The 19,521-nt window shown below is 42.8% G+C and overlaps 1 protein-coding gene across 3 annotated transcripts in view; it reads right to left on the bottom strand.

The window, feature by feature from the left end:
* Positions 1-19,521, bottom strand: part of NLK (nemo like kinase) — a 186,601-nt gene that overhangs the window by 85,157 nt on the left and 81,923 nt on the right. For all 3 annotated transcript variants that reach the window (XM_062216153.1, XM_062216152.1, XM_062216154.1), the window contains exon 2: positions 10,844-10,973. In XM_062216153.1, coding sequence (XP_062072137.1) covers positions 10,844-10,973 — 130 coding nt within the window. The remainder of the gene's footprint in view (positions 1-10,843; positions 10,974-19,521) is intronic.

The following is a 19,521-nucleotide window of genomic DNA, read 5'->3' as shown; positions in this document are numbered from 1 at the left end:
GTGGCATCTCTTTAGTAAATCAGGTGAATATATATATATATGCATGTCAGTTTACAGACTTCCTATTCTATTCTATCATAAATCTATTTGTACATCCCTGTACTGCCTCCATATATTGTGCTCAATGCTTTATGCTGCTCAATACCTGAATCTCAATACTTGATAGCGGTCTCAATACCTAGTAGTATCTAACTTTACTCAGCTTCTTCAAGATCATTTTGGCTATTTTGCAGCTTTTGCATTTCCATAAACTTTAGAAGTTTGGCAATTTTTACACTATATAGAAATACAAAACCCTGTGGCTGGCACTACGGTGTAGCAGGTGGAGCGCCGCCTGCAGTACCAGTATCCCATATGGGTGCTAGTCCAATTCCTTGCTGCACCACTTCTGATCCAGCTCTCTGCTATGGCCTGGGAAAGCAGTGGAAATGTCCTGAGTATTCGGGCCCCTGCACCCACATGGGAGACCCAGGGGAGGCTCCAGGCTCCTGGCTTCAGACTGGTGCAGCTCTGGACATTGCAGCCATTTGGGGAGTGGATGGGCAGTGGAAGACCGCTCTCTCTTTCTGCCTCTGCTTCTGTCTCTCTTTAACTCTGCCTTTCAAATAAATGAGTGAATCTTATGAAACAAACAGGGAAGAAGGTAAGGCTGCTGCTTGTAGTGCCGGCATCCCATATGAGCAGCCAATTCGAGTCCCAGCTGCTCCACTTTCAATCCAGTTCTCTGCTATGGCCTGGGAAAACAGTAGAAGATGGTGCAAGTCCTTGGGCCCCTGCACCCATGTGGGAGACCCAGAGGAAGCTCTTGACTCCTGGCTTCAGATCTGCACAGCTCTGGACATTGCAGCCAACTGGGGAGAGAAACAGTGGATGGAAGACCTCAATCTCTCTCTCTGTAACTCTGCCTTTTCAAATAAATAAATAAATAAATAAATAAATCTTAAAAAAAAAATCCTTCTGGGATTTTGATTGGCACTACACTGAATATACCATTCAACTGGGGAAAACAAACATATTAACCATATTGAATATTCCAGTCCATGAACCTGGAAGGCTGTATTATTTTAAAAGCATTAACAATTTGCCCAGCACCATAATTTTTAGGCATACAACAAACAAAACTAAATCTACTGAAAAGGAACCTACTTCTACAGCACCAGTTGCTTTTTCACACAGCAAAAAGTCAGTGTTGCTGTTAGTATTACTTAGCAGTTAGTATGACTAATGTCTACAGCTGAACAGCATGTCTGCATTCAGAAAAAAGAGCCAATTAGTACTATCTTGGTATGATTTTCTATGCTACTTACGAACCCCAAGAGCCCTTTTTGAATTGGGTCAGACTATACAAAGGTAAATAAATTATCCTTCTTTGCTTCATTCCACTCCTCTGTAGAGCACTCCAAAGCTAAGACTAGGAAACAGTACCCAAAGTCAGAGATCACTGAGGCTATCATTCTGGATCCTGACACTTAATATTTTCTTGTCACTTTCATTCATTTACTGACTCCTTCAAATACACTGACTTCCTACTGCTCGTTTACTGCCATTGCCTAAATACAAGACAAACCCCAAGACTTCTATTACAGTGACTTTTGGCAGAAATCAAAACAGACATTAAGTGGGCTCTAAAAGGTCTCTAGAGAACAAGCAAAAGCCTAATATGACATAAATATAATGCTATGTACATTTTGTCAAAAGAGAGATCATAACTTTGATCAAACTGTGAAAGGACTACATGATTAAAAAAAAATAAAACAAAACCCGGTCATTGCTTTCTATGCTGATCATCTGACAGTGATGAAAGTGCATGCACGTGGACACTAGGTGGTGAGAAAAGATTCTGCTACATTTTATGATAGCTCAGATTCTTTCTAGAAACTAGTGATAAGCCTAAACAACATAAATCTTTAGAAAGTTAAGCCCATTTGTTTCCCTGACTTATTGCATCAAGCAGAACCTAATTTTAAGATGGCGAAGTAGCTACTCAGATATGTATGCGTATATATAAATTCAGTCAAATTTCAAGAAATAACGAATACGACACAGTGACTTTGAAGGATCCTTTCAAAACAAAATCCAAAGCCTCCCAGGACTTTGTAGCTGTTCTCTGAAACATAAAAAGCCACCCAAATTAAAATCTAACCTTCCTACAATGACCAGGTTAATCTTCCTGAATGTCATTTTTATCATGACATTCTTTCTTCTCCCTCTGTTCAGTCAATTTTTTTTTTTCCAAAGGCTCATCTTAAGGTTTACCTTTTCTGTGTTTGAAGCATCTTTGAGTGTTTAAATCAATATCAATTTTTCTCTTTTCCTTAATATGGTAACTGGCTAACACTAGTAACCTAAGAAGCTGTAAAAACTACAAATACCTGGGCCTTAACCCAAGAGATACCAATTTAGTAGGTGAGGTTAAGATCCATTAATCTGGGTTTTAAGGAACCCCTGGTGATCCAAATACACTTTGCCATCCATGCACACAACACAGTCTGTCCTGCATTAACGTTTAACCATGCAGGCAGTCCTCACATTTATCACATCACAAAAATATCATTTAGGGGCTGGTGCTGTGGCATAGCGGATAAAGATTTATTTATTTACTTTAAAGTCAGAGTTACACAGAAAGAGAAGGAGAAGGAAAGGCAGATTATATATATATATATATATATATATAGAGAGAGAGAGAGAGAGAGAGAGAGAGAGAGAGAGAGGTCTTTCATCCACTAGTTCACTCCCCAGTTGGCTGCAACAGAGTTGTGCCAATCCGAAGCCAGGAGCCAGGATCCTGCTTCGCTCGTTCTCTCTCTCTCTTTCTCTTTTTACTTCTCCTTCTCTCTCTGTGTAACTCCCTTTTTTTTTTAAAAAAAGATTTATTTATTTATTTGAAATTCAGAGTTACAAACAGAGAGAAGGAAAGGCAGAGAGAGACAGAAGTCTTCCATCTGCTGGTTCACTCCCTAATTGGCCACAACTGCCAGAGCTGCGCTGATCCGAAGCCAGGAGCCAGGAGGTTCCTCTGAGTTGCTCATGAGGGTGCAGGGTCCAAGGACTTGGGCCATCTTCTAGTGCTTTCCCAGGTCACAGCAGAGAGCTGGATTGGAAGTGGAACAGCCAAGACTCGAACCAGCACCCACAATGGATGCCCGCACTGCAGGTGGTGGCTTTACCCGCTACGCCACAGCGCTGGCCCCAAAGTTACTTAATTTTAAGCTTCTGGCTGCTCCTCTATAAAGAGTTAACAAGCCCTATCTGACAAGACTTAAAAATATTTTTTTTATTCATTCATTTGAAAAGCAGAGAGAGAGAGAGAGAGAGAGAGAGAGAGAGAGAGAGAGAGAGAAAGGCAGACAGACACAGAGTTCCCATGTGCTGGTTCATGCCCAAATGTCCAGCAACACCAGGAACTAGGGCAGGCAGTACCCAAGTATTTGAGCCAGTCAACTGCTGCCTACATTTTTTTTTTTTTAAAACAGGCAGAGTGGACAGTGAGAGACAGAAAGGTCTTCCTTTTTCCGTTGGTTCACCCCGCAATGGCTGTTGCGGCCGGCGCACCGTGCTGATCCGAAGCCAGGAGCCAGGTGCTTCTCCTGGTCTCCCATGCGGGTGCAGGGCCCAAGCACCTGGGCCATCCTCCACTGCACTCCCAGGCCACAGCAGAGAACTGGACAGGAAGAGGAGCAACCGGGACAGAATCCAGCGCCCCGACCAGGACGAGAACCCGGGGTGCCGGCGCCGCAGGCGGAGGATTAACCTATTGAGCTGCGGCTGCCTACATTTTAACCACCAGGCCAAATGCCCACCCAACACAACTTTTAAGAAATAAGTGCTCGGCCGGCGCCGTGGCTCAATAAGCTAATCCTCCGCCTTGCGGCGCCGGCACACTGGGTTCTAGTCCCGGTCAGGGGACCGGATTCTGTCCCGGTTGCCCCTCTTCCAGGCCAGCTCTCTGCTGTGGCCCGGGAGTGCAGAGGAGGATGGCCCACATCCTTGGGCCCTGCACCCCATGGGAGACCAGGATAAGCACCTGGCTCCTGCCTTCGGATCAGTGCGGTGCGCCGGTCGCAGCATGCCAGCCGCGGCGGCCATTGGAGGGTGAACCGACGGCACAAGGAAGACCTTTCTCTCTCTCTCTCTCACTGTCCACTCTGCCTGTCAAAAAAAAAAAAAAAAAAAAGAAAGAAAGAAAAAGAAATAAGTGCTTTTTAAAAAAGGGAGGAGGGGGAGGGTGGTATTGTGGCACAGCAGGTTAAGCTGCCACCTGAAGTGTTAGTATCCCATATTGTCCCCAGTTTGAGTTCCGGCTGCACCACTTCCGATCCAGTTCCCTGGTAATACACTTAGGAAAGCTGCAGAAGATGGCCCAAGTACTTGGGTCCCTGCCGCTCACGTGAGAGACCTGGAAGAAGCTCTTTGCTCCTGCCTTTGGCTTGGTCCAACCCCAGTCATGGCAGCCATTTGGGGAGTCAACCAGTGGACGGAAATCTGTCTCTCCTCTCTCTGTAACTCTGCCTTTCAAATAAACAAATAAATATTTTAAAAGTAAATATATTAATGTACATGAAGCACGTAGCCTACTTCCTGACACACAGTAACACCTGTTAAACATCTGGTCTACCCCCTTCATACAAGGAGACTGCTTTAAATTTTTGGGGAGGTGAGGTATCCTCCACATGAACTAGCACTGCACTCTTTATACAGGATACAATTTGTTGCCCTATCTACATCAATGCCAGTTGCTTTTAAAGATGGGCATTCCATACATACCAGGTATGCTGGCCCCAAGATGCTTTTGCACAGAGATCTCAATCATAGCAGAAGTTAATCATGTATAAAATAGTGGTACCACATCATTTTCACCTTCGACTATCTGCCTCACTTTTGAACATCCCTATAGACACCATAGAGGCTATCTGGATGATAGGGACTCAAGTACTTGGACCAGCATCTGCTGCTTCCCAGGTGCATTGAGAGCTGGACTGGAAGCAGAGCCATGGTGATTCAAATAAGCATTCAAATAAGGAATGTGGGTGTCCCAAGTGGTGGCTTAACCCACTGTGCCACAATGCTTGCCCCAAGCATGGTTTTTATGATGGAGCTCAGAAGCTCCAAATGGTGGTAGTATGCATGTGCTTTTTAAATTTTTAAATATTATTTTTTATTTGAAAGGCAGAGAGAGAGAGAGAGAGAGAGAGAGAGAGAGAGAGAATTTTCCACCTTCTGGTCCACTCCTAAATGCATGTAAAGACAGAAGCCCAATTCAGTTTTCCCACATGGTGGAAGGGACCGTTATTTGTGCTATTATCTGCTGCCTCCCAGGGTATGGATTAGCATGAAACTAGACTGGAATCAGAGGGACTAAGTTTCGAACTAGACACTCAGATACAGGATTATGGGTACCCCTAATTTAATTTCTACAACAAGCACATACAGTTATTTTTGCTTTACCATGCGAGCTTTGCAAATGATAAAATTCAGAGCTTGCAGAAGTCAAGGCCCAAGACAAGCCACTAGAAAATAGTAGAAGTATGATCATAACACAATTCTGACCCTACAGCCCAGCTCTAATAAACTACATCATAATTAGCTGTATGTTTTAATGGATGCGATATTCAAAAATTGTTTTTAAAAAATATTTATTTACTTGTTTGAAAGTCAGAGTTGGGGGCAGCGCTGTGGTGCAGCTGGTTAATGCCCTGGCCTGAAGCACCAGCATCCCATATGGGCACCAGTTCTAGTCCTGGCTGCTCCTCTTCCGTTCCAGCTCTCTGCTATGGCCTGGAATAGCAGTGGAGGATGGCCCAAGTCCTTGGGCCCCTGCACCCATGTGGGAGACTTAAAAGAAGATCCTGGCTCCTGGCTTCGGATCAGTGGAGCTCCAGCCACTGTGGCCATCTGGGGAGTGAACTAGCAGATGGAAGACCTCTCTCTATCTCTACCTCTCTCTGTAACTCTGTCTTTAAAAAAGAAAGAAAGAAAGTCAGAGTTACACAGAGAGAGTGAGAAAGAGAGCTCTTCCATCCACTGGTTCACTCCCCAGCTAGTGGCCACAGCCCAGCGCTGGGCCAGGCCTGATCCAGGAGCCAGAGCTTCTTCTAGGTCTCCCATATGGTTGGCAGGGTCCCAAGCTGCCTTTCCCAGGCCATTTATCAGGGAGCTGGATCAGAAGTGGAGCAACCTGGAGGCTTGCACTGTTGCATAATAGGTAAAGCCGCCGCCCGCAATACCAGTATTACATATGGGCACTGGTCTGAGTCCCAGCTGCTCTACTTACAATCCAGTTCCCTGCTGGTGTGCCTGGGAAAGCAGTGGAAGATGGTCCAGGTGGTTGGGCCCCTGCACTCACGTGGGAGACCTGGGAGAAGACTACCCATTCACAACGCTGGTCGGTCCCAGTTTATTTGTTTTTATACTACTCACTCTGACAGTGTCTTTGTAACTCACCATAGATATCTTTGAAAATGTACATAAGGCTTGTGTTCTTTGATGCTGAGGTGGTACTATGGCAAAATCCAGAGGGAGCTGGTGTTGTGGCACAGCAGGTTAAGCTGCTACACTCAATGCCAGCATTCTACATGAGCGCCAGTTTGAGTCCTAGCTATTCCACTTCCAATCCAGCTCCCTGCTAATGTGCCTGGGAAAGCAGCAAAAGACGGCCAAACTGCTTGGGCCTCTCCCATCCACGTGCGAGACCCAGATGGAATTCCTGGCTTCTGGGTTTGGACTGGCCAAACCCTGGTCATTGGGCCATTTGGGGAGTGAACCAGCGCCAGCAGATGGGAGATCTCTTCTACTCTCTGTCTCCTCTGTCATTCTGCCTTTCAAATAAATAAATAACTTTTTATAAAAAAGGCAAAATCAAGAAATAAGAGACTATGAGTACTAGATATCATTCTAAATTATGTATCCAAAAATATGAGGAACCAGTCATAAAACAGCAAGTTGGTTAGTATTTTGAAAATTATTAAAACAAATACAATTTAAATGGACTAAAACACAGCAACACCCTTTTGTTAAAACCTTTTATGTTTTAAAGATTTATTTATTTTATTTGAAAGTCAGATTTACATAGAGAGGGGAAAGGCAGAGAGAGAGTGGTCTTCCATCAAATGGTTCACTCCCCAATAGTTGCAACGGCCGGAGCTTCACGGATCCGAAGCCAGGAGCCAGGAGCTTCCTCCAGGTCTCCCACACATGTGCAGGGGCCCAAGGATTTGGGCCATCTTCTACTGCTTTCCCAGACCATAGCAGAGAGCTGGATCAGAAGTGGAACAGCTGGGTCTCAAACCGGTGCCCATATGGGATGGCAGCATTTCAGGCCAGGGCATTAACCTACTGTACCACAGCGCCGGCCCCAGCAATACCCTTTTAAAAAAATTTTATGTAGAGGCCAACACTGTGGCATAGTAGGTTAAGCTGTGGCCTACCATGCTGGCATCACATATAAGAGTGCTTGTTGGAGTTCCAGCTGCTCTGCTTCCAATCCAGCCCCCCACTAAGATGCCTGGGAAAGCAGTGGATAATGGTCCAAATACCTGGATCCTTGCCACCTATGTTGGAGACCTTACTGGATTTTCAGGCACCTGGCTTCAGCCTGGCCCAGCCCTGACCACTGCGGCCATTTGGGGAGTGAACCAGAGGATGGAAGGTGTATTTCTCTCTCTGTCTCTCTTTCAAATAAATAAAATAAATATTTTTTAAAAAAAACTAAGGTAAAGGGATTCAAGAAGGGTAATCAATAAAATGGAACATGTCAAAGGAGCTTCAGGTGAACCTGTAATAAATTGGATACTCCTAGTTTTACCAAATACTCAAACTTTTGTAAATTTTACACTCAAACTTTGGTTAAGTTTTAAATATTTCTGAGCAAATAAGCACCCACACTCATAAAAAATCATTATTTTTATGATAGCTTTTATAACAGCAATTAAAATACCACAGATTAATAACTATATGAAGAACTTGAGGCAGTTTTTTTTTTCCAGAGGAAATTGAGAAGAGTCCAATGCCTATAATCCCCCAGGTAAATTTTTCACATGTCAAACTTTTTGTTCAGGGCTGGTGCCTTGGCTCAACAGGCTAATCCTCCACCTTGCGGCGCCAGCACACCGGGTTCTAGTCCCGTTCAGGGCACCGGATTCTGTCCCAGTTGCCCCTCTTCCAAGCCAGCTCTCTGCTATGGCCCGGGAGTGCAGTGGAGGATGGCCCAAGTTCTTGGGCCCTGCACCCCATGGGAGACCAGGAGAAGCACCTGGCTCCTGGCTTCAGATCAGCATGGTGCGCCGGCCGCAGCGCACCGGCCACGGTGGCCATGGCGGCCATTGGAGGGTGAACCAACGGCAAAGGAAGACCTTTCTCTCTGTCTCTCTCTCTCTCACTGTTCACTCTGCCTGTCAAAAAACAAAACAAAACAAAACAAAACAAAAAAAAACACACACACACACACAAATAAAAAAAAACAACTTTTTATGCAGGATTAGCTGAGAAGCTCTCTCAAAAGGCAGAATGTGGCCGGCACCGTGCTTAACAGGCTAATCCTCCACCTTGCGGCGCCAGCACACCGGGTTCTAGTTCCGGTTGGGGCGCTGGATTCTATCTCGGTTGCCCCTCTTCCAGGCCAGCTCTCTGCTATGGCCCGGGAAGGCAGTGGAGGATGGCCCAAGTCCTTGGGCCCTGCACCCCATGGGAGACCAGGAGAAGCATCTGGCTCCTGGCTTCGGATCAGTGAGATGCGCCCCCGCAGCGGCCATTTGAGGGTGAACCAACGGCAAAAAGGAAGACCTTTCTCTCTCTCTCACTAACCACTCTGCCTGTCAAAAAGAAAAGGAAAAAAAAAAAAAAGGCAGAATGAATCCATCTGCTCCCAAGTCTTCACATCTATAAATCTGGTCTTAAATAAGCTAATCTATGTTACCTTAGGGTTGTCATTTTTTATAGGGGAAATTGTTTCTCACACCTCTAAACTTAAGCTCTGATTATTATAGGATAAAAATAAAATACTTAAAGTTAGGAACCAATTATTTCCACTGACATCATTCACAACATACTACATTTTATTTTTGTGTTAAATATTATTATTCCTCAGCTAATATCAACATTTGCTTTGCAACAATTAATCCTTATCTGTAAATCAATGAATCTGAGAATGCACTTAAATTTGCTTATTACTCAATCATAGAAAAAGTTATATCTGTCTCAGGTTTCCAAGCCCCTCAATAAGAAACCTTGGTTGTGGTCTCTTCCAAACCAATTTTGCCTACAAATATATGTTTCTTTTCTATGCATTTAAACATATTTAATAGGGGTCAGCGCTGTGACGTAGTGGGTAAAGCCGCTGCCTGCAGTGCCAGCATCCCATATGGGCACTGGTTTAAGTCCCAGCTGCTCTACTTCCGATCCAGCTCCCTGCTAATACGCCTGGGAAAGCAGTGGAAGATGGCCCAAGTCCTTGGGCTCCTGCATCCATGTGGGAGACCTGGATGGAAGAAGCCTCAGCTCCTGGCTTTGGACTGGACCAGCCTCCGCCATTGTGGCCATTTGAGGAGTGAAGCAGTGGATGGGAGACCTCTCTCTCTCTGCCTCTAACTCTGCCTTTCCAATAAATAAATCTTTTTTTTTTTTTTTTTAAAACAAACATGGCCGGCGCCGTGGCTCAACAGGCTAATCCTCCGCCTTGCGGCGCCGGCACACCGGGTTCTAGTCCCGGTGGGGCACCGATCCTGTCCCGGTTGCCCCTCTTCCAGGCCAGCTCTCTGCTGTGGCCAGGGAGTGCAGTGGAGGATGGCCCAGTGTTTGGGCCCTACCGCGGTGGCCTTGGAGGGTGAACCAACGGCAAAAGGAAGACCTTTCTCTCTGTCTCTCTCACTGTCCACTCTGCCTGTCAAAAAAAAACAAAAACAAAAAAAAAAACAAAAAACAAAAAACAAAAAACAAACAAACATATTTAATAGTTTGTATCTTAGAATTTAGACATTCAGATTGACAAATGAGGGGCATACTCACCAATTCAACAGCCAATCTGAAACTGAGTTCAATATTTCCTAATTTGGAGGTTAGGCCTTGTGCAAGTCACGCAATTCATGGTTTAATTTTCAAACCTCCAAATAAAATTTTGATAAAACAGGCTCCCCAGGTGATTATAGTATGCCACCAAGGTTGAAAACCAATGGCGGGGGCTGGTGCTGTGGCGCAGCAGGTTAAAGCCGCAGCCAGCAGTGCTAGCCTCCCATAAGGGTGTCAGTTTGAGTCCCGGCTGTTCCACTTCCAAGTCTGCTCTCTTCTATGGCCTGGGAAAGCAGTGGAAGATGGCCCAAGTGTTTGGGCCCCTACACCCACATGGGAAACTCAGAAGCTCCTGGCTCCTGGCTTTGGATTAGCTCAGCTCTGGTTGTTGTGGCCATGTGGGGAGTGAACCAGTAGATGGAAGACCTCTCTCTCTGGCTCTATCTGTAACTCTCTCCTTCAGATAAATAAAATAAATCCTAAAAAAAAAAAAAAAAAAAAAAAAAGAAAGAAAGAAAGAAAGAAAAAAGAAAACCAATGAATGGTCTTGGTATAAAGAGAATATATGTAAAAGGAAAGCAAAACACTGAGAGAACACAACTTTAAAAACCATGTGTGTGTCCTTGTGAAAAAGGTGTGTGTTGAAAGCCTCTTCTATATAACCTCATTGGTGGGCTTACTTCTTTTCATTTAGTTTGGAAAAAGACTGTAGCTGATTTCCACATTTTACTTGAGTGTTCCCTTTTTAACGTTTTTTTTTTTTTTTTTTTTTTTTTTTTGCTCTTTACTAATTCAATGTATTAGGTTTAGGAAATATTTTCCCCCAAACAACAATTACACTTACATTATCATGTTTAAAAAAACACAACATCTTCAATTCCCGGAAGACTCTTTTGCAAGAGACCAGATTCTGGAAGACGTTGGGCATCTTCTTGAGTGCTACTCTCTTTCCATCTCTTGGATCTGTTACTGACCTAAAGAAACAATGTTTGGGGAAGGGGAAAGGGAAGGGGAAAAAAAAAAAAAAAAGAAAGAAAGAAAAAGAAAAAAAAAAAGAAAGACACAGAAATCAATTCCAAACCTTGTTCTCCAATGTTTCCTATGATGACAAATATCTTTATCTTAAAGCATTCAATATTAAATCCACTTACAAATGCGTAAGCTGTCAGTGGGAAAGAGAAAAATACATATCTGTAATCAAAGAGCAAGTTTAAGGACTCAATTCATCTGCCATGCTTTTAAAAAATATCCCTGTCTAAATTTCTATAAACACCCATTCTAAGTGGTCATTTAATATACCTGAGGTAGGACGGGTATTAGTGGTAAAGCCACTTTAAAGATGAGAAGTGGGGAGAATAAGCACCACAGGATATTAACACAATCAAGATCAAATTACTTTTACGTTTTATTTAGAACTATATTCAAATTGAAAGAGAAGATCAAACCCAATTTAAATATTTAGGCTTCTTACTAAAACGAACATCTTACAATAATATGAACTGTAGTACCAGCAGCAGCTGAACAACGCCCCTCCTCAGAAGTCTGAGTGCCAGCTTCGGGATCGCTCTACCTCCTAAATTTTTATAACCTTTTTGCTTTGGTTTCCCAGATCCTGGTGTGGCACCTGTTTACTGTAATTACTATCTCTTTAAAAGTTTCAGGTCTTCTTTGTTTCTATCAGGATTCTAACCATTAGTACAAGCAATTTCCTGTAGTACATTTCCCTATGTTTCAAGAACTAGTTGGTTTCCATGATTCTGACTGAACTCAATCAATATTAATCAAACATTTGAAAGAAACACATCAATATGCTGGGCAAATTTACATTCCATGGATTAACCTAGAGGTGTTTTTTTTTTTTCTTTTTTCTTCTTCCACCTATTATGCTATGACTGGTTGTTCTAGAATTTATTCCCATCAAATTTATTTAGCCAGATTCCTGCACATCATTCTTGGCTACTATTATCTTTCAGTTCCTGTTCCTGATCATCCAGTGCTTTGGGTATCTCTTCCAGGCTCATGTCATTTAAAATTTGACTTATGTGTCATCAATGCTTTCATACAAGTTACTGAAGTTTAGAAGAGGACTGAGACTAGATCTCTGTAACAGAATAACACTAGAAACCATCTACGAGACTGACATTTAATCATTAATCTTGGATATGGTTATTCAGTTAATTACTCATTCAATTAATTATAATCATTCAATTTCTTCATCTTGTCCACAAGAAACTCAAGCACCAAAGTGCCTTCCTAAATACGAAGTATTCCATTATTTATCTACCTGTCTAGAAACCATACTAAGCTTCTTGATGAATTCATCATGGTCACTACTTCTTAAGTGCTAATGAAACTCACAAATGATGTAGTTCAGTATTTTTAAACAACATGAAGGCTACTTTCTTTCAGTGATTGAAAACTGAGTAAAACAATTAAGTACCATCACTTGATAATTAAGTATCATCACTTCAAAAAAATATTTATTTATTTGAAAGGCAGAGTGAGAGAGAAAGAAAGGTCTTGCATCTGCTGGTTCATTCCCCAGCTGGCTGCAAGAGCCGGAGCTGTGCTGATCCGAAGCCAGGAGCCAGGAGCTTCCTCTGGATCTCTTGCGTGGGTAGAGGGGCTCAAGGACTTGGGTCATCTTCTACTGTTCTCTCAGGCCATAGCAGAGAGCTGGATTGGAAGGGGAGCAACCGGGGCTCGAACCGGCATCCACATGGGATGCCGGCACTGCAGGCAGCAGCTTTACCCACTGTGCCACAGACTTTTCTTTAAAATTGTCCTTCCCCTTAGAAGAGGAAAATGGTAAAGGATTATGGAGGAAAAAATCTAAATCATAGATTGTAATCATCATGTCTCTTTAGTCTTTTATGTAAAACAACTATTTAGCCTATCTTTCAAGGCACTGCCATTTTGAAGAGTATAGGCCAATACTTTGGAGGCTGATCCTCAGTTTGGATTTTCCTGGTGTTTTTTCACTTTTGACAGGAATAACAGAAATAATGCATCATATTAGTAGGCACATGATGTCACTATGTCCCCTTACCAGTGGTAACTTTAGGCTTCTCCATTGTAAAGCTACCATTTTTCCCCTTATGGAAATATCCTATTCCTTATCAAACTTTGACTCCTACTTTCACCATCTATTGATTTTTTTTGCCTGAATCAACTGTTATTTTTAAACACTTATTAAATAAGTTATTATTTTCATCTACTCAAAAGTCAGAGAAACAGAGGGAAAGAGAGAGGAGACAGACTGAGAGAGACACAGATCTTCCATCCATTGGTTCAATACCCAAATGTCCACAACAGCTAAGACTGGGCCAGGCCATAGCCAGGGTTCCAGAACTCCATCCAGGCCTCCCATATGTGTGGCAGGGGTCCAAGCACTTGAGCCATCATCTGCTGCTTCTCAGGATGCATTAGCAGAAAGCTGGATCAGAGGCACAGGAGCTGGCACTTGACAGGCACTCAGACACGGGATGCGGGCAATCTAAGCTTACCCCCCTGTACAACACTCACCCCTGAAATGACCATTAATGACAGCTGTCCAGTGGCACTTTATTCTTTTTAATGATTTATTTGCAAGGCAGCATTAGAGAAAGAGAGAGAGAGAGAGAGCGAGCGAGCGAGCTCTTCCTCCATCTGCTGTTTTACTTTCCAAATGGCCACAAAGGCCAGGGCTGAGCTAGGCCAAAGCCAGGAACCAGGAGCTTCAACTGGGTCTCCCAAGGACTTGGGCCATTCTCTGCTGCTTTTCCGAGGCTATTAGCAGGGAGCTGGAACAGAAGCACAGCGGCCGGGACTTGAACTGGTGCCCACATGGGATACTTGCATTGCAGGCGACAGCTCAACCTGTCACACCATGACGCCAGCCCCAGAATGGCGTTTTAATAGTTTTAATATTTTCAGTTAGCCTGGAACAAACAAGTAAATTAATACAATACTCTTTTCAAAGGTCTCACACAGTAATATTTCCCCCAACTTCTGACTTTTTCTTACTGGACACCCTATTATGGTGAGGAAAGCTGCTCGAAGATAAACTCACTCCTGAAAATACTTGACACATGCTCAAGGTTATTACTCTGTCTTGTAACATTTTAAGTTAAAATTCACAAAGCACCACCTTGTTTTATTATTCATGCAAAAGTCAGTCATGCCTGTGGCTGGTAACAACATAACTCTAATGAATGTGAATGGCAGTGCAGTAATTTCACGCCATGTTGAGTTTGTTCTCTCTTAAGGTAGCAGATGTTTTAGTTTAGCACAAAAAGTACAACAGAAAACAGATAAAGGTATGTTTATGTGCGTTATTCTGGAATTCTTTTATTTTCTTTGTTATTCAAAGGCTCGCCATGCTTAGTTACTCTACTGTTGCAATACCCTGTTCATTCCCACTGTCACTTGCTAATGAAGTTCCAGCTACAGAAATAATGGTGCAATTTCCCTCATTTCAGAAAAGAAGGAGCCATTCTTAGGCCTACAACTCACTTACTGGTCAGTTTCTTTTCATGTTAAATACTAGATGCCTTAAATAAAACTGTGCATCTGTCATTTCCTGTGATTACCTTCTTAGGTACTCAAATTATACCATCAGGTGTTCACTTCTCAAGTTTATTTTATTCCAATAAAAAAACTTTTTAAATATATGAGAAAGAGAGAACTCCCCTATCCACTGGTTCACTGCCCAAATGTCCACATGTCCATGTCAAGGCTGAGCCAGGCTGAAATTCAATCCAAGTCTCCTGCACAGCTGGCAGAAATCAAAGAACTTGAGCCATTACCACCGGCTCCATATTATCCAGGGTCCATATGAGCAGGAAGCTGGAGTCAGCAGTTGGAGCCAAGCATCAAGCCCAGGAACCTTGATATGGTATGTGAGCCTCTGAACCACTAGGTTAAATGCCCACTCCTTAATTTTACTTTTAACTGACACTTTTCAGTTAGTAGTTGATTCTTCAAACATCACGTTAAAAATCAAATTTTAAGGGTTGTAAGAAAGAACCCTTTCTTATATCTGCCCAGAGTGCATCAATTTTCCCTGCACTTAGAACACAAACTCAAGTGTTGTTTAAAAAGCCAGAAGAATTTTCAAGCCATTCTTTAGAGAGAGAAAGATTTTGCCAAGACTACAAAAACTGGGATATTTAAATGTTTTGGTAATTTTGTGGTGAAGTTTTATGTTCCTTTTTTTTTTTTTTAAAGATATATTTATTTATTAGAAAGCGTTAAAGAGGGACAGGGAGAGACAGAAAGAGTTCTTCCCATCCATCGGTTCATTCCACAGACGGCAGCATCAGCCAGCACTAGGCCAGGTTGCAGCCAGGAGCCAGGACGTTGGCAGGGGCCTAAGCATTTGGGTTATTCTCTGCTGCCTTTCCCGGGGCCATTAGCAAGGAGCTGGACAGGAAGTGGAGCAGCCAGGACATGAACTGGTACTCATTCAGCACACTGGTATCACAAGCAGTGGCTTTACCTGCTATGCCATAACACTGGCCCTGTGTAATCTCAGGAAACTGTGACCATTACCAAAAATCTGCTTAAATTACTGACATGGAGAAAAACTGCTATAAAACAAAAGTGTAATTCATTACTGGGGATAGTTTTCCATGCACAAAAATGTTACTTAAAACATCTTTAAGGGGCTAGCGCTGTGGCATAGCGGGTAAAGCCGTCGCCTAAAGTGCTGGCATCCTCTATGGGCTCCAGTTCAAGTCTTGGCTGCTCCACTTCTGATCCAGCTCTCTGCTATGGCCTGGGAAAGCAGTCGAAGATGTCCCAAGTGTTTGGGCCCCCGCACCCATGTGGGAGACCTGGAAGAAGCTCCTGGCTTCAGATCGGCGCAGCTCTGGCCGTTGCAGCCATCTGGGGAATGAACCAGTGGATGGAAGACCTCTCTCTCTGCCTCTGCCTCTGCCTCTCTGTAACTCTGCCTTCCAAATAAATAACAGGACATCCTAACTAGATTCTATTTACATTATTGCCTTCACTTTCATATTTTTACTTGTATTTAGATTAAGTATAAGTCTGCTTGAGAAAAGAACAAGCTATGAGGCAAAGTTTCTGACAACAAACAAGTCTAGGAAATGTATCCTGTTTATACCTTAGTCCTTTTTACATGTTCAAGGACACATGTGAAATTTGTGGAATAAGTTAAGGAATAAGGAATTTATTTTTATGCCTATGCTCTTCCTAACCAGAATTTTTAATGGACTATAGTTTGTGTGTACTCTGCCATAATCTATACTACCTATTTATAATGTACCTTTTTTTTGAAGAATAATTCTAGGTCTTCTTGCTTTCATCCAAAACACATAATAAAAAAAGATTATTGGTTGGTGCTGTGACATAGTAGGCTAAGCCTCCACCTGTGGCACCAGCATCCCATTTGGGTGTGGGTTGGTGTCCTGGGTGTTCCTCTTCTGATCCAGCTCTTGGATTAGATCTTGCTTATTGCCTGAGAAAGCAGTGGAAGATTGCCTAAGTGTATGGGCCTTTCCACCCGCATGGGAGACCGGGAAGAAGCTCCTGGCTCCTGGCTTTGGATCAGCCCAGCTCCAGCCATTGTGGCCATTTTGAGAGTGAACCAGTGGATGGAAGACCTCTCTGTCTATTAATTCTATCTCTCAAATAAATAAATGAATAATCTTAAAGAGAAAAAAAAGGATTCTCATCTTCCATATCTTGGTAACTTGTTCCAATAGCTGAATTTTTTGGCTATCCAAATTTGGCTTTTGTTGAATTAGCTATGTGCGGAAAAAAAGAGATCCTTTTTTCTTTTTCTTTCTTTCTTTTTTTAATATACATAATGGGGCCAGCAGGATAAGCTACCACCTGCAGCTCCAGCATCCTAAATGGCTGTGGATTCCTGTCCAGGCTGCTCCACTTCCCATCCAGCTCACTGCTAATGCACCTGGAAAAGCAGGGAAAATGGCACAAGCTCCAAGGCCCCTGCCACCCGCCACCCTATGGGAGGCCCACGAGAGATCCCTGACTCCCGGTTTTGGCCTGGCCTAGCCCCGGATGTTGGGGCCATTTGGGGAGTGAACAGATGGAACATCTCTCTGTTTCTCCCTCTCTCTGTAATTCTACTTTTCAAATAAATAAATAAGTCTTTTTAAAAAAGATAGAAAAAATGATACAAATTTGTTCATTCATAAGGAAAAAAGCCTTATACAATAGCTAAACCAAAGCAGCAAAATAGTTTGTTTTTTCATATCTGCCTAACATTACTGATTACAAGATACAAAACAATTATATTTAATTAGCAGTGTTTAATATGAACTTACACATCCTCTAACTCTGGGTAGCATCACTAGGCCATACTGATCTGTAATGAGACACCCAGGGGTGCTACAAAGGAGGAGGGAGCCTCCAGCATCATCCTGTCACACTTATTCTCAAACACTTATTACCAGTAAGACCTTATTTTGGGGCTGGCATTGTGGTGTAGCAGGTAAAGCCACCTGTGATGCTGGTTCGGGTGCCAGCTGCTCCACTTTTGATCCAGCTCCCTGCTAATTGCCTGAGAAAAGCAATGGGAGATGGTCCAAGTATTTGGGCCCTTGCCATGAGGAAGGCCTGGAAGAAGCTCTGAGCCGCTGGCCTAAGCCTGGCCCAGCCCTAGCTGTTTTGGCCTCTCGAGAGTGAATCAGAGGATGGAAGATCTGTCTCTCTGTAACTCTGATTTCAAATAAATAAATAAATATTTTTTTTAAAAATAAAAAGACCTTATTTTTAAGATTCTTTCAATTCTTTACAAATAATACAGGATAAGTTAAAACATACCTGAAAATCATTTATGTTCATTCCTGTGGCTCAGGGAATACTTGATTATTCTTTAGACTGCAAAAGCTAGGGAGATACAGAGAGTCTTCCTCAGTCACTGTCAAATCTCTCTGTGAGGAGTCCAACCTGCCTGCAGGAAAGCTGCCACCCTCTTTTCCATGGGGATTTCCTTACGCTAGAGAGTAAACATGATATAGCCCAGTTTGCCAAGCCTTGGAAGTTTTCATGGCCCACTGGCCACAAACCTTAGAAACAGATCTATGAATACTACATGAGGATGAAAACCAGTATGCAATGAAAGCTTTCTGTGTAAAGTCACAAAGGAAAATAATTCACAACTGTATCTTTGCTTTGTATTTTAACAACTTTGGCAAGAAGAGGTCACAAAGGGTAACTAAAATTAAGGCTATTTAACACAAAAATGCACTTGCATTTAATCCCAGTGATGACTTCCTGAAAGTTACACATTTAGTAATAGGAATACCAACGAATAGAAGAATTTTTAAAAATTGAAGCATGAAAACTTTCATTGCATATTAGGTTTCTAAAGGTTGAAAACATCTTATGGAAAAAAGGACTATTTTATTCATATGATAGGTTTATTTTACAGTATGGCTTTGCAAACGACTAATCTTAAGGAAAGCCAGGTATTTGGCAAAGTGGTTCAGATGGCTACTTAAGGGACCAGTGGGAGTGGATTAAGCCGCTGACTGCAATGCCGGCATATCATATAGGTGCAGTTCAAGTCTTGCCTGCTTCAATTCCAATCCAGCTGCCTAATATGCCCGAGAAAGGAGTAGAAGACGGTCCAAGTGCTTGAGCCCCTGTACCCATGTAGGAGATCTGGATGAAGTTCCAGGCTCTTGGCTTTGGCCTGGCCCAGCCCTGGCCATTGCAGCCATTTGGGGAGTGAACAAGTGGATAAAAGATTATTTCTCTCTGTAACTCTGCCTTTCAAGGAAAACAACAACAACAACCAAAAAAAAAAAAAAGAGGGGAGAAAAAAAGGATTTCTACTTAAGACTGGGACTTTGACTCCCCATTCCAGCTTCCTGCTAATGCAGACCCTGGGGGACAGCAGGTGATGGCTCAAGTAGTTGGGTCCTTCTACCTCCATGTGAGACCAGAACTGCGTTCCCAGCTCTGAGCTTGGGCATGGTCCAGTCCTCGCCTTTGCAGGCATCTGGGGAATGACCCAGCAGATGGAAGCTCTCTGTTTCTCCAATAAATAAAATAAATTTTAAAAAATTAAAAGGTAAATGAAAACAAAACACTTGAGCTAGAAGAATAAAAAATAAAACAAAATAAACAAAAATGGAAAAGCTTAATAGGTATTGAATATAAGTAGGTATAATGGAATGTAATTATAAAAAAGAAAATATGTGAACATTTTCAACATAAAAAGTTGAAATAAAATTTGTTTTAAAATTTGGTATCTTTTTTTTTTTTTTAAAGATTTATTTATTTGAAAGTCAGTTCCACAGAGAGAGGAGAAGCAGAGAGAGAGAGAGAGAGAAGTCTTCCACTGGTTGGTTCACTCCCCAATTGGCCGCAACGGCTGAAGCTGCACCGATCCGAAGCCAGGAGCCAGGAGCTTCTTCTGGGTCTCCCACGTAGGTGCAGCAGCCCAAGGACTTGGGCCATCTTCCACTGCCTTCCCAGGTCATTGCAGAGAGCTAGATTGGAAGTAGAGCAGCTGGGTCTTGAACCGGTGCCCAAAAGGGATGCCAG

Source organism: Lepus europaeus, chromosome 18 (genome assembly GCF_033115175.1).
Source record: "Lepus europaeus isolate LE1 chromosome 18, mLepTim1.pri, whole genome shotgun sequence".
Classification (NCBI taxonomy): Eukaryota; Metazoa; Chordata; class Mammalia; order Lagomorpha; family Leporidae; genus Lepus; species Lepus europaeus.
This window is presented reverse-complemented; position numbering and strand designations above follow the sequence as displayed.